Genomic DNA, 20,976 nt, shown 5'->3' on the forward strand with positions numbered 1-20,976 from the left:
AACGACGACAATGAGGGTTAGATTAACTATACGACATTGAATCATGCACAACCAAAAACAATAAAATATATTGCTTGGCAAGAGAATAAAAGTGATCTCATGTTAGCGGAGTGTAAATGTCCTACTATCTAGTAAGTGCACAACTTAGTGTTATGGTAATGTTTTCTTATATTTGTTTATAAATATGGTCCATAGAAGCGAAAGTTGCAAGCTAGACGAATCATTCGACACTTGGTGTAAGGGGGCACGATATAAGTATGCACATATTCATCCATTAGCTATTAGCAATGGTATCTTGAAAATCTTACCAATAGAATCGTGTTGATGGCGTCTGGTTTTGTGTCGCTGATAGCAAGGTCTGGAGATTCGCAGAATTCAGACAGTTCTTCGTCAGTAAGTTCGTTCAAAAATTGACACGTTTTATCCTGTAATGATATCACAGATTAATAATCTCTGATAGGCAGGAAGTGTCATCGTTACAACTTCAATTATAATTGTTGAGGAAATATTTTCATGATACACATCTAACTACAAACCCAAACAAGTAACAATTTATATTGACCTTGTAAACACAGATAAAGGTTCTAGTGTCACTTTATACCTGGCAAACTTTTGTTTTTTGAAGAGGTTGGATTTATTTTTGGGGGGTCTACGATCCTATCTGTCTCAGCCTGTATCTCTCAGTATGTCCTACCGAAATCATTGGTCTTGTAATTCAAAATGTACCTACCAGTGCACAGGTAAAGTAGGTTTCAACCGTCTCCCTGGTCAAGAGTTCGTAACACTGTCCAAAAGGTCTGCAACCAATAAGAAAAGTATAAAACCTGCAGTTCAAATCACTGACTTTCTGAGACAGAAAATATAAACGGAAGAGTGACGACGTATGCTTGCTCTCTTTTGTGGGTTTGCCTGAAACAATTCTCTCTCTCTCTCTCTCTCTCTCTCTCTCTCTCTCTCTCTCTCTCTCTCTCTCTCTCTCTCTCTGCTTTACGTTGCACTACGTTTCATGTATGTCACATAAAATGTGGAGAGAAACAGACGTTTACATTTGATCCTCACCTCAACAGAGCAGCAATGACTGGAATCGTCGGCGTCGACTTTTGAAACTTTTCAAGCACGATCTTAAAGCCTCCAAGATACCCAAAAGTGTTTATCATGTCTACAAACATACCCTGTAAACAAGGACAGTTTTGGCGTTTTAGGTATGTGGACGATCAAGTTAACAGTAAGGTAGTATGCACCTTGAAAGTAATAAAAGACTTAAACTTTTGCTCAAACTTTCCTCAAGCAATCTTTCAACCATTGTCTTTCAAAATCAAGGATAAAAGTTAAGGGGTATAGTGAAAATGTTGGTAATAGAGAAACAAATTACCTAAGATTTAAACTGACCGATATTTGAAATTCAAAATGGCCGCCATCCCTGTGTACTACACTAGGAAAAATAAAAATAAAATGTTCAATTTTCGAAAATTTGAGACCGCGATTTTTTTCTTGCTCCAAGAGCTTCGAAATGAGCCCTCAGAAGCTGTAGACCAGAAAAGTACGATGTATCGGAAATATTTGAGCGTCAGATATATGTCCCCGAGAAGACTTCTATCGACCCTGTAAATTACTTACCCTTGGTTTGTTTGCATCTTCAGATGCAGCGAAGTTGGACGAGTTCTGCCGTTCCTAAATAGATAAAAAAAAAGATATAGAAATTGCAAGGATATTAACTCTCAGGTAAAGGCAGGTTAACAAACAAATAATCCACATAATGCGCATCAAAATAAGCAATGAACAAGCTATATGTGGTTGCTAACGTGTTTACTGACGGTTACCCATTATCAATTAGATCTCGTAGTTAGAAGAAATTATCAACGGTGCCGTCCGTGCTTTTCGTGATGATTTCACTAATAGCGCCATCGGTCAAGATTGAGAAAAAGAATATGCCTAGAATTGTCCCTTTTGGCAGACATCGCTTGTGAGAGGGCGCTGAAGTGCACGGAGATTTCTCAATGATGGCCACCGTGATCGAATTTGACTCGTATTGAAATCTTCATCCTATAACAGAATTTCTGCTTGCGCTTAAAGCCCCTGAAGCTGTAACTCTTGAAATTTGTTGACCTGAAAAAGGCTTTCTATTTTCTCTGGTTTTCTTTAAATTTTACAAATTTAAAGGATATAGTATTTTACTACTGAAAAATTGGACAAGTAAATTTAAATTTTAACCGTTATTTTGATTTCCCATTGGCCATTGAGGGTTTTGTACTCGTGATCAAAATCGCAGTAACGGTTTAAGGTACATTGATATTTAGCCTCAGTTACTGTGTAAAGCTCATATGCTACTGAGCAAGAAATGTTTTATATTTGAAAACGTCGCCTCTTTGATTATAATTAATCTTAAAGTCAAGAGTACATAAAATACTTTATAATTCGAAAAAACAGTTCATGAATCAACTGGCTCAAATGCGTGACATGATACTTGTACTGATCCTTATTGTTCTACACTTTAGTGAAAGACAAAACTTGAATTGTTCGACGGTAAGCTTAGCCTTGCCTGATTGTACATGCCTCTTGTAAATGCCAGAGAGTACGTCACTGCATGCCTTCTTATCCGGGCAAGAAGCCATATCAGCTGGCCCACACGTTGAGCATTGTTTCGATCAATCAAACAGAGCAACTCACGTTCGCACGTTATACGAAATTGACGAAAATCATGAGAGAAAGCACATTTATCGACGTTTATCACCCGGGAAAACAATTTCATAAAATTGTGAAAATACTCAGTAACACGCCAAATGAGACCATCCGATCTGACATGTAAAAGGCAACTCACTGAAAAACGGAATCAGGTCCCCTTGTACAGAACAGTCAACGTTATTGTCGACGTTGCCGTTCACAAGGGGAGAGGACGCATGCGTAGAGATTTGTTAAACGATGTAGCTATTTAAAAAGGTGAACGTTTCCAACGCATATCTTTCACCACACAAGCATATATTCAAATTTACGGAGACTCTGTGGTCGGTATCAGGAGTGGCGAGGCAGGAAGATCCGTCGCTCGCGGCATGTCTGCCGTAAAGAAGAAACGGCCATGGTAGCGCCCTCTATAGCTTGGACATTGGACCTACTTGTGCATCACCACAGAAAAGAAGTTGTAGGTCTGCTGACCCCCGTTGCCATGCACTTTATATAGATAAAGATATTGCTGTTTTCCTTCCTTAAATTGAAGGGAGGATCGTCCCTTCTGCGGCTGTGCGTACTTGACCCATACAAAGAGTCTGTTGCTAAGCTAACATATCCAAACGTTTAAAATACCGAAACTGGTGATAGAGGTCGAAGCGGCTTCATATAAACGAATTATAAGTGTGGTTGTTCAACTATAAAACTGGCGACTTTTGAACTTGCATCAAACGCTAAATTGGTTTCACATTGGCTCGACATTCATCACAAATTTCTGGGAAGAGGCAATGTTTACCAACAAGAAAGCCGCGCAGCCACAGAGGGGACGACCCCTGCCGCTTTAAACCTAACTGAAGAAAGATGTAAGCTTAATAGAAAAAGAAGTTTACGGTAACAAATGAACTTTTATACAAGATGTGCGAGAGGAGCATTCAACAAACAACTCACTGTGCCACTTGCCCGTGTCCTTGGCGCTCTTGCCTCATGATGAATATAGAATCTGAAAAAAAGAAACCATACTATGATAACAAATCTGGAAAACAGAAAACTTTCCTGGTGATCCAGGGTTTTCTCTCGACTGCGCGATTGAGCAAATTGCACATTTGGAGCCATTGTCCGCCCTGAAAAAGTTACTGACAGCGCGGAAATCGCGCACAAAACACAACAAGCAAAGACATCCACATATACTGACCCAAGCGTATAGTGTGTATCAATGATGGAATTTGGGAAAGTGCCAGCTTTAGCATTGTGTAGGCACGCGTATGCAACACGATCGTTTGATCGGCGCACGGGGATCGTGGATTTAAACCTCCAAATTCGGACCGAATCGTGTCGAAGGCAACAAATACTCAAATTCTGAGACGGGGAAACTTGTGGGTGACAAAATCGACAGAAGATAGTGAGCTAGCTGCCGAGCACATCACAAGCTGACAAACATCATGATGTCGGTGTCAGTATGGGTGCTGCATGCCACATGGACGACACAACTATTAACTGAACTGGGTGACGATCGTAATGATATCGAAGGTACGCTTCCGGGAAGGTAAAATCAAAATCAAAAGTGACTACCCCTTAAAATGTCAAGTCTGCCCTCTAATTTTGATGAATGGGGCAGAAAATGCCCCTTTCAATGAACATGCAGAGAAAACACTGGTGACCGACAACGTGTTCGTTATTTCAGGTGCAGGAAGGAGACGTTCCTATCGTTATTGTGGGAAAACATGTTGCAAATGGCGAGACGAGCAAGGGAGCGATACGGAACCGCCGTGACATTTTGAAAGAAACGTCTGGTGAAATTATACCAACCTGATCAGAATGCAAATGAGGCTATCCCGAGGTTGCTACAGACAACATTTTGAAGCTACCTGACTAGCACCTTCCAAGTTAAAGGGAAACAGTCGTCGGAACTGCGCCTGTGCGAGTTTCTTGTTTATAAGCAGTGTATTTCATGCACGATATCAAGATGCACCTCATCATCATAGCTGCATCATTTAAATTTAAACACGATTGGACCTAATTTGGGACAATTGGATGTTGAAGTAATGTCGGTTTAATTTGCAAATATTAGCTCATATGCTTTCTTCTTAAGTTATACACTTGTTTTTATGAGTAGTTTGTAATATTGCAACTTTCAGCTATAGGTCACCAAACAATTTTGAGAAATTTGAAAAAAAAAGAAGATCCAATTACCCAGAACTAGATCCAATCGTATGAAATTTACACGATGTAGATTATGGCAGACTCATCAATCACCATCGTACATTGGATACAGTGTTTACATTAGCCGTATGGGTCCCATACGACCTTTGAGCGCAGTTCCGACGACTGTATCTCTTTAAGAGAAGGCCATAAATTAAACGAGGAATACATTCCCTCTGCGAATGAGCAATTTCACAAACTGTAACGAGTCTGGTGTAGGGCATTCATGGGAATAATTGACATCATATATTAAAGCAATTTTGCAAATGCTTTTTAAAATAAGGCTCCCTCATGTCCAGAGTGCTTGTGGACGACGGACAGTCACGTGTAGCTGAGAGTTGAACTAAACATCAAAATGCCTGGACTTGTGTTTTTTCTCTCCACATACACTCGACTTATCGTGTTTCTCAAACAAATTTACACTACACGTGTAACATAAAAGTGCATCACTTTCAAAGGAAGATAGAGTTATTTCGTTGTCAGCAGACTATGTACATTTGAACTCAGCAAAAAAAGGTTTGTACTTAGGTCGCTTTACGTAAAGCAAAACGTGTGAAGTTGAACTTCCAGAAGATTGTGGAATATAAACCATATTCTACATCACTGTGAAACGTCAATTACGTGACCTAAACAGAGAGGCTATAGCAAGATGGATGGTTCTGCATTGGCGTTATTTAGATAAAATGGGATTGAGGATTGCACTTCATTTTTCCTGATAGAGTAACATTGCAGAACTTGAAAGTGGAATCTCGACTTGTCTTATATCCAAAACAGCGGATGTAATTTTGCTGACACGGCCTTGGAGTGCTAGACTGATGCGGCTTCCTCATAGATGTGAAGCCAACGCGTGTAAGGGATAGTGCACTGCTGCGCTAATTTTATACGCCATGTCTGAAATATACAGTCTTTTACATATCCTTGATGTAATAACGTGCACCATGGCAACGTCTGAGTGATAGATGACAAACAGGAAAGTAAATGATAATCAGCGAGGTGGAGCAATAAAATACTATGAGGTGAACGACCTTTCCCAAATAAGGATGAGCCCGCCCACAGTGTGAATACAGTAGTACACTGACACCCTGTTTGCCTGTCCACGCTTGATATACCACACAATTTCACTTCCTCTGCCCATCTGTGTATTTGAGGCGAAGCAGAGTCTTGCGAAGAATTCAGTGATCGGTATTACAGTAGGGAAGTATTTAAAAGACGACGGTGACTGAATTAATATTAAAGTGAGGTTAGATGCAGCATCGTGAAGTTGTGATCGTGCAGGTCCGTCCGTCTGTCTGTCTGTCTGTCTGTCTGTCTGTCTGTCTGTCTGAATGTATGTTTGTATGTGTATGTATTTTTGTATGTATGTATGTATGTATGTATGTATGTATGTATGTATGTATGTATGTATGTATGTATGTATGTATGTATGTATGTGTGTATGTATGTATGCATGTATGTAGGTAGGTAGGTATAGGAATGTTATAGTGCCAGTAGCTGTAGTTTTTGAAGATTTTTTCACTGATTTTGGTTTCAAATTCTTTATTTGTTCTACTCAAAGAATGCTAAGGTGTGTCCATCCATCCATCCATCTATCCATCCATCCATCCATACAATTAATTATGCATGCATAAATTGATGCATACTGTATGTTTGTGCGTACAAATATACAAGTGCATATACACACAGACCGATGTTTAATACTCGGACAAACTAGGAAGGTGAGATCCATGGCTATGGAGCTAAAGAGGTTGGTGCTAAATGAAAACGACTCCAGTCTCTTACCTTGACATGGGGTTGAACGTAATCGCCAACAAATTCAAAAGCGGCAAACAATCATCGGGCAATTTAATTACAATCAGTTGGATTAATTGCTCAATCCGTTCCATCAAAGCAACCTATTAAGAGATAAATCAGTAAGCGATCGTCGTTTTTTCTTTTACACTTTGCTATTTCGCAAATTGGGTATTCTCCTTACAATTAAACACACACTGTTGGATATGGTATACACCAATGTGTCTGAATCAGCTACTTATCTCAGAGAATAAGGACAGGAAAAAAAGTAATTTAAAGTTTAAATGACTCGTAAGGTAGTTCGCGCCTTGAAAGTACAGATTTAAACTTTTTCTCAAACATTCCCTAAGAAAACCTTCAGCCATTGTCTTTCAAAATCAACGGGTCACAGTGCAAATTTCGGTACCAGTAAAAGAGTTCGCCTTATCTTTACCAATATTCGTAATCAAAAATGGCCATAATTCCCCGTGTTATTAGGGAAAATTTAATTCTCGATTTTCACAAAAAATTATAATGAAGATTTTATTTGCTCCAAGAACTTCAACTTGAGCCCACACAAGTGGTAGATCATAAAAGAATTGTAAAAAATTAGAATCCGAATTAGAAACAGTTACTGGTAGACATAGGGAACTGTTAGAGCGCTCTGGAACAAAGAATTATTTGTCACCTATTATCAAAAATAGATTTGCCAGTCACTGACTGTCATTTTAAAAAACATTTCGACAATTATTCGCCGTAAAACAAGAGGGAGTTGTCGCAAGAGGCGTTACTGTGGCATGTCATATTAACGCACTGTCGTTTGAGCGAAGCGGCAACAAAAACAATAACATGAATCCTTTTGACTGGGTTGATAATACGTATCGGGTTATTAGAGGGATACAGTCGTCGGAACTGCGCTCAAAGGTCGTATGGGACCCATAGGACCAATGTAAACACTGTATCCAAGGTATGATGGTGATTGATGAAAGTTAAAACATGTCTGTCATAATCTACATTTGTATAATTCAAATGTTGCAGCTATGATGATGAGATGCATGTGGATATATCATGCACAGAATACATTATTTGTAAAAAAAGAAACTCGCACAGGCGCAGTTCCCACGACCGTTTCCCTTTAACAACTTCAATTAGGGAAATGCATCTATAATCCCTTTGTTGTTTACTTACTTCGGACACCTTCCGTTCTCTCTTAATCACGTCGTATTCATCGTGAACCCATTTAAAGATTCGTGCCAGTGTCCTTTCTATGAATATCTTTGTCATTTCGCTGTGTCTGTCCATACCTGTAACGGAAATTAAGAAAGCTTTTCATCGCTTGGAAAAACAGAGGGGTGGCTAATTTACATAACAGTGCATAAATCGCACATTCTTTTGTTGAGAAAATGAACTCTTTGTATGGGTATTTACATATGAATAGAATGCTTAGAAAACAGATGTCAAATGTCATTTGGAGGACAGCGCGGTGTGAAGACAAAGATTCGTTCACATAGTGGAAGGGAAAATCTTACATTTTCAGATTTAATACGTCGGAAAGAAACATGTCGTGTGATACCACAGTAAAACATAGGGCCAAAGTACCTGAAGCTACTATAGACATGGATACAAAATTAAGTATTTCCTGACTGTATGAAATTATCTCACTATGGTCATCCTAGGTACCTGTAAACCAAATATTAAAGCTGTCTGACCAGCGGTTTTGAAAAAACAAGCGACTTGACAGAGCTCTGCTGTGTTATGTAGAGAATAACTTTTTGTGACACATGTATCAATTGATGAATAAGGTAGATATCTTTGATAGCTCAATTCAGGATGGCGTGACCAAAAGGGCAAAATTACCTGCAAAAATACAAAATTGATGATTTCATCATAATTTCAATATATTACATTAAGATAAAGCATAGGAACCTGTATACCAAATATCAAAGCTATCAGATGAGTAACTTTTGAGAAACAAATACTTTGACCAAAAATGGCAAAATTGACCCAAAAATACAAAAGTTGAAGATTTCATCAAATTTCAATATAGCATACTAAGACAACCCCTAGGAAGGCATCAGACAAGTAGTTTTTGAGAAACACATTTTTTGACCAAAAATGGCAAAAATTGCACCAAAAATACAAAATTGCAGATTTCGTCATATATTCAATATATCATATTAAATTATTCTATAGGAACCTGTATACCAAATATCAAAGCTGTTAGACGAGCGGTTTTGATGAAATAAAGTTTTGACCAAAAATGACAAAAAATTCCTTAAAAATACAGATTTGCATATTTCATCACAATTTGAACATATATAAGTTGGGTTATCCCTAGAGACCATAAATAACAAAGCTGTCTGACCAGCGGTTATGAAGAAGAAGATTTTTTACCAAAAACGCCTTTTTGGTGCTAATTTGCATATTTTCAACAATATCAAAAAAATTTTTAAAAAAGTTTCTCAAAATCATATTTTTCATCTACACAGCAAATATCAAAGACGTAAGTACTGCGGTTATCAAGATATTTGAGTGGACGGACGCCTCACAAACGGACATACATACATAAATACATACATACATACATACATACATACATACATACATACATACATACAGACTGACGACGGACGCCGCGCCGGACGGATACCCATCCCAATAGCTTCTTAAGACTATAGTCTATAGTAGCTAAAAACGTATAATATTTTGAACATTTTTTTTCGCCGACAAATTACATATGATATATAGATGCGTTAATGTATGGATGAGTGCACACTTCCCCCTTATTTGAACGTGTTATGGATCTAATCTACAACGGAATTATCCCAGTAGGCTACTATATGATATCATTCTCACGACCTCTGTGTAGGGTTGCATGTGACTTGATTCAATATTCTGTGACAGCAACCTAAATTGTTGCAAAATTCTGCACTGGATTGAGATATTTTATACATTTCATGGAGGCACGTGAATTTTCCTCGCTGCAAAATGTCGATGTTCACGATACCAAGCACTTTATTTTTACATAATAAATCAGATGCGATTATTAAGCTAGTACGCGCCTTGACCTTGAAAGACCTTTTGCTCAAACTTCCCTTAAAGTCTGAGCAGCTTCAAATCGTCCGTTTCGAAATCCAGAATAAAAGTCTGGGATCACGGCGCAAAACATGATACTAGAAAAACAAATTACCAAATATTTGACGACACTTGAAAGTCAAAATGGCCGCCATCTCTGTCCGAACTCTATGGGAAAGTATTAAATTTTCGATTTTTATAACATTGAGCTGGTAAAAACTCTAGTTGCTCGATCAGCTTCAAAATGAGCCCCATAAGTGGTAGACCAAAAGAATATTGTGAAAGTTCAAACGTCCGCCTATCTGCCCCCGAGGCGCACCATTAAGGCCAGTTCAATGTACGTTTAAATATTATTCCCATCAACACCAGGGCCAATAAATTTTTTGACAATTTTGAACTAAGATTACACTTACCTGTCTTACAGAGCGCGATAGTAATAACAAGCAGTAGATCAACTTCGCCCCCTGGCGACAGGGCAGAGGCCATCTTGGTCGTGTTGCCTTCGTTCCAGGTGTTATTCAAGGTGTTCAGCATGTCCTCTGGGATTTGGGAGGATTTTTCTTCGCGCGTCTTAGTGTCCATGATGTCATGTAAATGCGGATTTGCAGGGGGAGTAGGTATATGTAACTTCCAATATCAGTTATCAGTCTTCATTGGGCTTGAAGCAGCTCAACATCAGCCGATTATATGACTGGAAACAATGAAAGAAGCAGTTTATTCGACACACGCGGGAAGCCTCACTGAGGAAATGTACATGTGGGGCGGCACGACGCAAACGCACGCGCGTCGCTTTTTGTAATAAACTCACAGTTGTGGCAAGGCCGGAAGATGTAAATTTCGTGACCCCTTGCACCGTGACAAACACTATGATAATTGCCTGGAGCCTGTGTTCCTATCCGTGCCTTCAATTCACCTCACCGACAAAAGTCGGATGTATCGCGCGAAGGACGGGACACAAATACCTTCGCCATCCATTTGAGTCACGTGGCGCGTACGTTAACCACGAGAAGGTTGAACGTGTTTGTACAAACCCGATTCAAAAGCCTCGAAATCTACTATTTCTTAAAGTTAAAATGCGGTTCGAAGACAACTATTCGAGTTCTCAATTTCCTTTATTACTCTTCTAGTTTACTACTTGCGGGTGCCCATTTTAAGGCTATTGTAGGGGCTATTTTAAAACACAAACCGTGTAGTACCTTGTTTTCAGAGTTTGTCATCTTTTTGTTGCAGTAGATGGTAAAATGCAGTGCAGGGGGAAAACCGGATATTCGGTTGCCCTGGCGACAATTTCAGGGTTAAAAATATGAGGAAATTTGTGGCAAAGATATCTATTGAACGAAAAGTCATACAACAACCGAATTTTTTCTGTAGCATTCAGATGTATATGTATTACAATATGAACCTAAATCTATGACTGTATAAGATGTCAATATAAATTAAATCATAGTCATCTCGGTAAGATTGAAAAATTAATAAATTTCACAACTTTCCGTCAAGTTTCTACTATGACATGATTGGATGACCTTGTTTTTTGAGATTTATTTTGTAAAGTATTTAAGGTAAAGGGCGACGAATTCGGACGCGCACACGCTTTAGAACGTTTCTGCGCAGATTTAACTCCAGCCTGCCGCAAATTGGTTATTTTGTAGCGCTTGTATTTAACATCACCTGTCATTGTTGAAATTGCGCTTTTACGTAATTTTTTGACCCAGTGTCTTAGAAATACATGTGACCTATAACCTTGTCATATTTTGACCCCCTAGGAAGCTGGTTTTTATTCAATATGAGCGAAAAATTAACATTTCTCTCCCATTTATATGGCGCAAATTACCCATTCACCCGGAGATATTGTAAAAAGTAGCGTGGTGACACCCTTTTATTAAAAGTGTAAACTAAATGGTATTATGTCAGGAGTTTATTCGCCAAGTTTGGTCAAAATGACACCATTCAAAGCGACAGGAAGAAAGTTCGAAAATTATGTAGTGATATAATTTCGATATCGTCATTTTGTAATCGATACTTATGTTAAAATTTCTTCACAAACATCATGAAAACTATACATTCGATAGATATGGATCTTAAGTCTTGGTATTTATTAAAATTAACTCATTTGCTAAGCGTTTTATAATAGCTTTCTTTAGTTTAAGTGAATTATATCATTTTTATTTATTTCTAACGACGCCATTTTAACGTCCGTTTCCATGGAAACGAGCGTGGTGACCCCCATTTTTTATTTCATTTTTGCACTTGCACAACTTCCAAGAATATTTGTGTACAGTTTGAAGAAAATGACACCACAACTTAATTTTGACGTAATTCGTAGTACTTCACCTTAATTTCACATATGTTGGCTGATTTTCATTGCATTCCAACCATTCTTTCAAGAGTTATTACTGCCACAAGAAACGAATGCAGTACAAAACACAATTGTTAGGAGTATTGGATTGAAATGTTTACAACATAAAGGTGATACTCATACTTCATGCAAAGTTTACGACCTCAAAAAAGGGTATTGGACAAGTTTAAATTGTCAGTTAGAATTCTATTTACAAAAGCCTGGTTGTAATTGCTTTCTAAGTGAAAAATGAACTGTTAATTATCAAAAAAACATTGATTTTATAATCAGCATGATAATGAAATTCATGTGAGATTCTTTACTTGTTATGTATATGAACACCATAACGTCTAATATGGTTTGTTTTCTGGTTCATCGCTATACCTGAATGAAAATCTTCATGTGCCTTACAGTAATATCCACACAAAATATAAAACAGAATCATTTGTTGCAAATTTCTTCCCGATTACTCATTGATCTGGCTTTTTTAGACTGCAATTAGTCTCAAACTCACAATTTCCACAACGCCATATTTTTACCTCTGAAAAAGCTGCTTCAATAAGCAAGCAAATAGTCACTACTTCATACATGATGCCATAACTCAACAAAGTTTTTAGGCAACCAAAAATAGCGATTTACCTGTTTGAATATATAATTAGACTAAATAAAATTTGACCAGAGGTCAGTGGGAAAAAAACGCGATTTTTCTCGATTTTAGTTAATATTTTTGAAGAATGATATAGCTTATTTGAAAGTATACATGTCGAGGGTGACAATGAAGGAAAAAAATAAAATTTGATTTTTTGAGCATTTTGACCGACATTAGCCCAGACGATGGCCTTAAAGCTCTTGGTGTAACAAAATATTTCACGGTCTTAGTTTTCCGAAATTTGAAAATGATATATTCCCCACAGAGTTAACACAGGAATGGCGGCCAGTTTGAATTTCTAATATTGGTAAATGTTAGGTAAGTTGTTTCTCTAGCACAACACTTTGCACGGTGACTCCTGTTTTCTGTTCTTGATTTGGTAAGAGAATGGTTGAACGCTTCGTTTAGGAAAGTTTGAGCAAGAATTAAAGTCTTTCACTTTGAAGGCGAATACTACCTTGATAAGGATGTGGCAGTACCAAATGTGTAGCATAAAAATGTTTCTTACATTGGTCTCTTCAAAATGATAGAGCACTTTCTTGTGATGTTGTTGAGCTCAAAATGATCGAACTACACTCGGATGCAACAAAAATGCAACTAAAATATCTATGCGGATGTGGTACTTGTGATCGAGACATAGCACGATATGTAATGACACTAAGTTCAATGATCAAACACTACATTGTATGAAGGCGGCCCAACATCGACTTTCTGGCCTATCATGAATTGAACGCAACATAAGAGGGGCGTGGGTAGCCTAGATCCCCGCGAGAGGATGTTGAGTAACGTGAACTCGGTCTCTGTCTTGTTTTGGCCTTTAGCTCGCCTTTTGAAAATCCACTTGGCTTCTATAGTCAAATATCACCGTGCAACGGGCATTTTCATGTAATTTCAAAACCTTTACAGCTAATTGCTAAATTTACTCACCGCAAAGTGCCATCGTACTTTCATCTTTTGTTTGCAAATGCTGTGAGAGGGGTGACGCTTAACAATAATGCAAAACTCGCGGTTTGTTTTCGGTGTAGGAAGTGAAAGTACCCAACATTCCCATCATACTACAGTCCAAACGGCAAGACACGGCACAAACAATCGCCCAGTTTTCTGGATATATCATATAACGACATAGCTATACGCGAATACAGTCTCGTCAACACTCATCGGATGAGATAATTCGTACGCGCCACGTTCGATTAATTTGATTGCTGTTCCCAAGGCTCTATAGAAATTACAACATCAAGCTATTAATAGATGAACTATACCCCGGTGGTCTGCCTGTATCTGATCATTGGCAGGTAACGTGGCAATCAATCAGTCACGCGGTAGTGAGCGTGGAAAACAAAAAACAAAACAACTGATCACGTGAAACCACAACATACGGGCAAAGAAACAAAGAAAGTCTCGAATTTGTATTGCATACTATCATACAAGTTTTCAAATATGATAACATAATGAAGCTTCAAAACGCGCACATTCACATGTAAAATTTTCACTTAAGAGGAAAGATAATACATAACGACGGGACTATCTTATAGAAAGAGTAGCATTTCAAGAGAGGCTGAAAGATAACTTGGTTCAATGCATAGACCACTGTAGAAATTGTTAACCCTTTGAGCGCCAAAGTCAATTTTTGTCAGCTTTAGAAAATAGAATTCAGTCAATTTTTTTTCAGATTTTCGTCAAAATTTTGATAACAAACTGTAGCTAAGGAAATGTGATGTCAATTTGGTCCAAAATGATCAAAAAATTACAGACAAATTCATAAAAAATTGTAAAAATGTTGCACTAATAATTCGTTTAAAGATCGATGACTTCAAGTAGGGCTGCGAGCTGAGCGTAGCTGGGCCTACGAAGGCGAGCTTAATGGGGCAATTAGAAAGAAGATGAAGATACAGCGCTGCAAAGACTACGATAAATGACACCCTGGAATGGATTTTCAAGAGTTTATCTCCATAGAAACGACCGTGACAATCATCGAGAAATGTGACAGCCGGGCAGGGTCAAAGATTCACGTAGGATATTAAGTGTTAACGTTGCTAAATCACTTTCAACCACCGTCACAGAGAAACCATCAACGGACTATTTCCTCACAGGTTGTGTACAACAAAACTCACGTTCCAAACTCAAAGTGTAATTATCTTAAACATTATAGGCGTCTCTGCTAATAAATGCAGTCAACACTATGGGGCGTGCATTGACTCCCCTAGAGGGCGCACTTTCTTCAGCAATAAACAGTCTTGCAATGTCACTGAATGTTTCAGAAGAAAACTGCCTCTTAAACTGAAGGTATATCCTTAATATTTTACTATGCCGGAGGACAGAATGGTGATTTTACCTTCATTATCACGTGACGATCATAGACAACATAATTCGAAGTTTCCACTGAAATCGCTCAAAATCGCCTCTACTTGCAACACAGCGAATTGAGAGGACACTGTGTCTAACCCTGCAAACGGAGTTCGCCTATTCTATTACAATTGAGGCATACGCATGCGTGTTTCATTGGAGTATCGGCACATGATCACGGAATGTTTTTCATTAGCTAGTTAATGTAGAAAAAAGTAATTTATCGAAGTTGGAAAAAATGAAACAAACAATAAGAATGCACAGTAAACAAAGTACAGGACGCATTATCAACATTGGGTGTACTATACAGTGCCAACGTAACAATTGTGTATCGGACTGTAGAACGTGATAAAAAACGTGCTCTGACATGTCATTCAGTCATGGAACAAACATTAGTCAGTGGTAAACAAGTATACCAAAAGTAGACCGTTACAAACAAAAACAAAAATTATAGCGTTATCGTTATATATATATATATATATATATATATATATATATATATATACACATATGTATGTACATATATACATATGTATGTATGTATGTATGTATGTATGTATGTATGTATGTATGTATGTATGTATGTATGTATGTATGTATATATGTATGTATGTATGTACTGTATGTATGTATGTATGTATGTATGTATGTATGTATGTATGTATGTATGTATGTATGTATGTATGTATGTATGTGTATAAATGTACGTACTCATGTGTCCATCGTTTTGCAATTTTACATCAACACCATTCAAGGGCGTTTTATGAATATTCATAGCAGCAGCAATATATTGTTGTGCAACAACTGTCAATCTCAACCATGAACACTTTCATGAAGCGGTTCCGTTCATCCTCTCACTGTTATTATTGGTGAGGGTTAGGTCATTTTAAAAGATCTAAATCCCAAAAAAGATCTAAGTCATGATATTATACCGTCCAATCTAATCTGTAGCTGTTATGTTCAAGTCGTTGAGCATCTAACGCTTTTCAATGAGTTAAATAGTACACGTGTTTTTTCAGTTCTTTATAAAAGTGCTATCATTGATCCTATTTTCAGATCGTCCGATGACAATGAAGTTGAAAGATTGCCAAGTTGTGTTACTTTCTATATATAGCTTTTTTAAATGTTTTGCTGTGTGTCTGCAGTCACGTGCGAAATTCTATATTAACACCATTCAAGGGCATTCTCTGATATCGAATACGGTGCCATACAAATGTTTCTTTGCAATTGTGATCAACGACCATGGACAGGTTAGGTGGGCATAATCCATTTGGATTCCAGGAAAGCTTTCGAGACCGTATATATGCAATCCATCGTTATGTAACAAATTAGCTCGCTGCAGTATTAATGGACACATTCTCGGATGGTTCAGTTCACGCTTCCATGACAGAATTTGTCATGTTACCTGACATGAGCACTTCTCAAAATGGTGTACAGTCACCTCTGGTGTCGCTCTAGGGTTTCAACTTGTGTGTGTGTGTGTGTGTGTGTGTGTGTGTGTGTCTGTGTGTACTGTGTGTATGTATGTATGTATGTATGCTTGCATGTATGTATGTATGTATGCATGCATGCATGTATGCATGCATGTATGTATGTATGTATGTATGTATGTATGTATGTATGTATGTATGTATGTATGTATGTATGTATGTATGTATGTATGTATGTATGTATGTATGTATGTAGTATGTATGTATGTATGTATGTATGTATGTATGTATGTATGTATGTATGTATGTGCAAAAATGGATACGTACTCATGTGTCTATCGTTTTGTAAAATTATTTATGTCTGTTTAAATATTTGTGTGTACAATATTGGTAATTGCACAGATGTAAAGACATCAAAATAATCCACAAGTGGTCGTAACTATTATGCCAGACTATATTGTCAATATTGGCCCCAGGCCTTGTAAATTCCGGACGACTTTCGATAAAATTCCATAATTGTAATTACTTTCAGCCATTTAAATTATCACAATAGCTCTGAGTACCACTTTTGGCGTATCTGTTATGACATTTAGAATTGACCCATCCTTCTAGATTACACGCTAACTGGGTACAATTTTAGCGATAGAATAAGCCCATGTGCGTATTTGAAATATACGGTAGTCTGCAGCCGATACTCTTTTTTTTAACTTTTCTAGGCGAAATACCTCGCTATCACCTAGGGACATCTTTGACGTCAGGTACCGAACTTTCGAATTGTAGGGGTCAGAAGTCCAACTAACCCTGGGGGGGTCCTAAAACGTAACTCCCATGCGCAGATATTGGCTTGCCTGCGCCGCTGTTGGGCATTCTGTGCGCAAGTCAGATATGTATAGCTAAAAGAAAATATGCACTTCTCCATGGCAAAATCTAGTTTTCCTTCATTTAACTTTCTCTTTCACCACGCGCGTCCTTCAATAATTATCATCACGATACTTCAATGGGCGGAAATTAAATGAATTTTGACGATGTGTAGGTCTACGGGTGACTGAGCGTCGACGCCTGTGTCATGTCAATGACCGCAAGACATTTTCGCGCCATCGAATATCATAACTTGAATGTGATAACGAATATTTGAAGGGCATGGATATCTCAACGTGAGGACAGATGGTTTCAAAAGTGTGGGTCTGTATTATATAATATTGCCATCACAGACAAGAAGATCAACAGTAGTAAAATAGTAGTCCTCGATATTCCATGACGGGGCAAAATTAACAGAATGACTTGTTCCGTGTACATGTTTTTTAAAAAACAGGGTTTGGTTGTGCAGTCTGTAATTTTCATTTTGCCATTGTTTTTATTTCTTAATTCTTATGCTTTACCAATGTTAGTTTGATCCCAATAACGTCGATAAGAATGAACTGACATTTGCTCTCATAGTGTACTGAACTCGTAAGGTCACAAAACCATGCTCGCGTGTGTGCTCCTCGCACACTTTCTGATACATTTTGACGATGCCGTGTTACTACCCATATAGTTAAGCTCAAACACGGAACTCATAAACTGACGACAGTATGGCTTGTTCGATATGAAGTGAAACGGCTCATTGACCGACTATTAATGCAGTTGTCGTCTCCACTTGGCTGTCTTTTAAAGTGAGATCACAGAAAGATGCAGCGACAGAGAAGTGTGAAAGGTATAGTCGTCGGACCTGCGCCTGTGCGAGTTTCTTGTTTACGAACAATGTATTTCGTGCACGATATCAAGATGCACCTCATCATCATAGCTGCAACATTTAAATTATACGGTGGTAGATTATGACAGACATGTTTTAACTGTCATCAATCACCATTGTGCCTTGGATACATTGTTGCCATGGGCCGTATGGGTCCCATACGACCTTTGAGCGCAGATCCGACGACTATATCCCTTTAACAGTAAAATAGTTAGTTGTACACGAGGAAAATCTGGACGCCATGCTTTTAAAATTTCGAAAAGTTGGCTTGTAATTAAAAGCCACCAACAAAGACTTTGTCTCAATGACCGTATTTGATAAACAGAGTCGAGTTCACTATCTGCCATGTTGCTTGTTTGTAGCAAGCAACAATGAATGGTTTTGCATATCTCACTGAAGGTCTCGCGGAGTACTTCTCGCCTTGTTTCACGTCTTGTTTGTTTCTTTGCCTGTGCTTTTGTAACTTCCGCGTTTTATGCACGGCTTTAAAACGTTTAGAATCGGCGGGTAATAATTAGGGTAGGTCGGGCAACCGAGAAGCACGCAATAATTTCTCTTCTCCTTGAGTATTTTCTTGTCAGAATGCTAAATAAAAATAGCGTTCAGGTTTACGATTTGTACCGCTCATTGTCCCCGACGAAATTCAGAACCTGCAATAGGCTACATGATGTAGGGCCTACTAGGCCTAGTCTACGACACAACCCGACCGCAGTACATAACAGTAACATAAGGACGGAACAAAAGCGTAGCAATAGCCAGGGGCACTGTGTCTACAGTTGGTCGCTGGACTCACAGACCTGTGTGGTCCGTTCCCCTGGCCTACGTATGCGATGTTTTGCAAAACGGCGACACGACACGAAGACTATGAAGCCACACAGAGGTCACATGTACAACAGTTTTTCATATGCAAAAGCCAGTCGTCCGCGTCCCAGGTGAAAGTTATCTGGAACAGCCGACATTAGACAACAGTAGGTAGCCATACTATTGTTTTGATAATAGTAGGGAGCGGTCCCTGTGGTATGACATTAAACGAGCATCTATTTGGATGGCATCCCGCTTCCCTTTTAAGTAATTAAGTCCTAGATTGCCACGCGAGGTAATTACCCTGAGCAAACGATCCTCCTAATTATATCATCGCTGTATTAAAACATTATCGATAAGCTCTATGCGTTGACCGATCCTGTGGGTCGAACATCCGCGTTGGCTTGTAAAGACGCAGCTACAGGTGCTGGTTTGTCCCAACCCATTGCCAGGTTCGCTGATCGAGTGCATTTTGTTTTGCAACAGACGCAAAACTGAGCGAGTCCGACATTGGGCATTCGTCCGACTGCGTAGGATTGACTTCGTAAGTGTTTTATCAGCGGTGATCACTTACCGTCATGTGAAAGTCCCTCTCGTTGTTTGTCGATGTACATCCGGGTTGCTCAAGCTGCCGTGTTATTACAAGACAGCGGTGCAGCGTACGGGGATTTGCTCAGCTGGGCAAAGACCGATCATGGCGGAATGCAATTTCCCTATGAGGCCCTGAGTCGTCGAGTTCAGCAACAGCGTCAGCGTTTATGCCCGTGTCATACGCACACGTATTGGGATATTACATTAAGTAGTGTCACTGCGCGTGCGCAATGTGCCTTACGCGTCATTTTCTCCTTTCCACTGTTATATGTTTTGATCAAATGGGACGGCAGTCTTTTGTTGTAGACCATTGTTACTGACTTTGAGCAGACAAAATGTTGTATGTGTTGCTGTTGTTTACGTCTTTGCCGTTTTCGCACTATTGTGCAAGTGATGGAAAAACTTTTTCTCTTTTCTTTGTGCTATGAATGGATCTCTCTCTCTCTCTCTCTCTCTCTCTCTCTCTCTCTCTCTCTCTGTTATTTGATAAATTATCCCTGTGCAGAGAATCAGCGAAATATATGGACTAGTTTATGCGCTATAATGTTTTAAAAAATCTAACCAGAGCCATAAGTTACGTATTTACTGGAACATTCGTCCTTGGATCCATATTGCACCAAGCGACGTCTGCAACATCACAATCATAATATCATTCCATATCACTCTTCCTGAATTTGGAGCCTTGAATCTCTGATATAGGATCCTCGTTTCGGATACAGTAATTTCTGTGCATATGTCAGACAAACATAATCGTTATAATGGAAGAAACATCAGTATTAAATACTTAAGGCCTGTATATATATATATATATATATATATATATATATATATATATATATATATATATATATATATATATATATATATATATATAACTAATCCACAAAAAGCATAATACTAACACTACTAACACTAGCCCACATACGCTTTCATGCCAAAATTAACTCTACGGACTTGTCTAGTTTAAAATTTATCTTTTTTGCCTTTGAATGCTGGTAAATAGAAAAATCAGGAAATTCCAAGCTATATCAGGTGTTACTTGCGGAGAGAGAGAGAGAGAGAGAGAGAGAGAGAGAGAGAGAGAGAGAGAGAGAGAGAGGAGAGAGAGAGAGAGAGAGAGAGAGAGAGAGAGAGAGAGAGAGAGAGAGAGAGAGAGGGTGCGTGCGAAGCATTCACTGCTAACAAATTTACAAAACCTGCTAGCTCTCTGAAAGATTCATCTTCTCGGCGAACATTGACTGTACGTTATAATTTGCACGTTATACATACACAGAATTTAACTAGTCGACTTCCAAAGATGCTTTACAATATCGAGCTGCGTGATTGGTGATGATATTCCTGTTTTTTTACACTGAAAGGAAAGAAACAGCCGGGAATAGGCGCAGTTCTTGGG

General features: G+C 38.5%; 1 protein-coding gene across 1 annotated transcript in view; it reads right to left on the bottom strand.

Moving 5' to 3' along the window:
• LOC139117004 (uncharacterized) overlaps positions 1-19,787 on the bottom strand; it is a 27,698-nt gene extending 7,911 nt beyond the window's left edge. Inside the window, exons 1-9 of the mRNA XM_070679800.1 lie at positions 19,567-19,787; positions 10,116-10,393; positions 7,816-7,931; positions 6,640-6,752; positions 3,610-3,661; positions 1,618-1,671; positions 1,060-1,172; positions 731-797; positions 309-425 (exon numbers count right to left, since the gene is read on the bottom strand). Of these exons, the coding sequence (XP_070535901.1) occupies positions 309-425; positions 731-797; positions 1,060-1,172; positions 1,618-1,671; positions 3,610-3,661; positions 6,640-6,752; positions 7,816-7,931; positions 10,116-10,284 (801 nt within the window). The 5' untranslated portion in view covers positions 10,285-10,393; positions 19,567-19,787. The remainder of the gene's footprint in view (positions 1-308; positions 426-730; positions 798-1,059; positions 1,173-1,617; positions 1,672-3,609; positions 3,662-6,639; positions 6,753-7,815; positions 7,932-10,115; positions 10,394-19,566) is intronic.
• Positions 19,788-20,976: the final 1,189 nt, after the last annotated feature.

This window comes from Ptychodera flava, chromosome 2 (assembly GCF_041260155.1).
Source record: "Ptychodera flava strain L36383 chromosome 2, AS_Pfla_20210202, whole genome shotgun sequence".
Classification (NCBI taxonomy): Eukaryota; Metazoa; Hemichordata; class Enteropneusta; family Ptychoderidae; genus Ptychodera; species Ptychodera flava.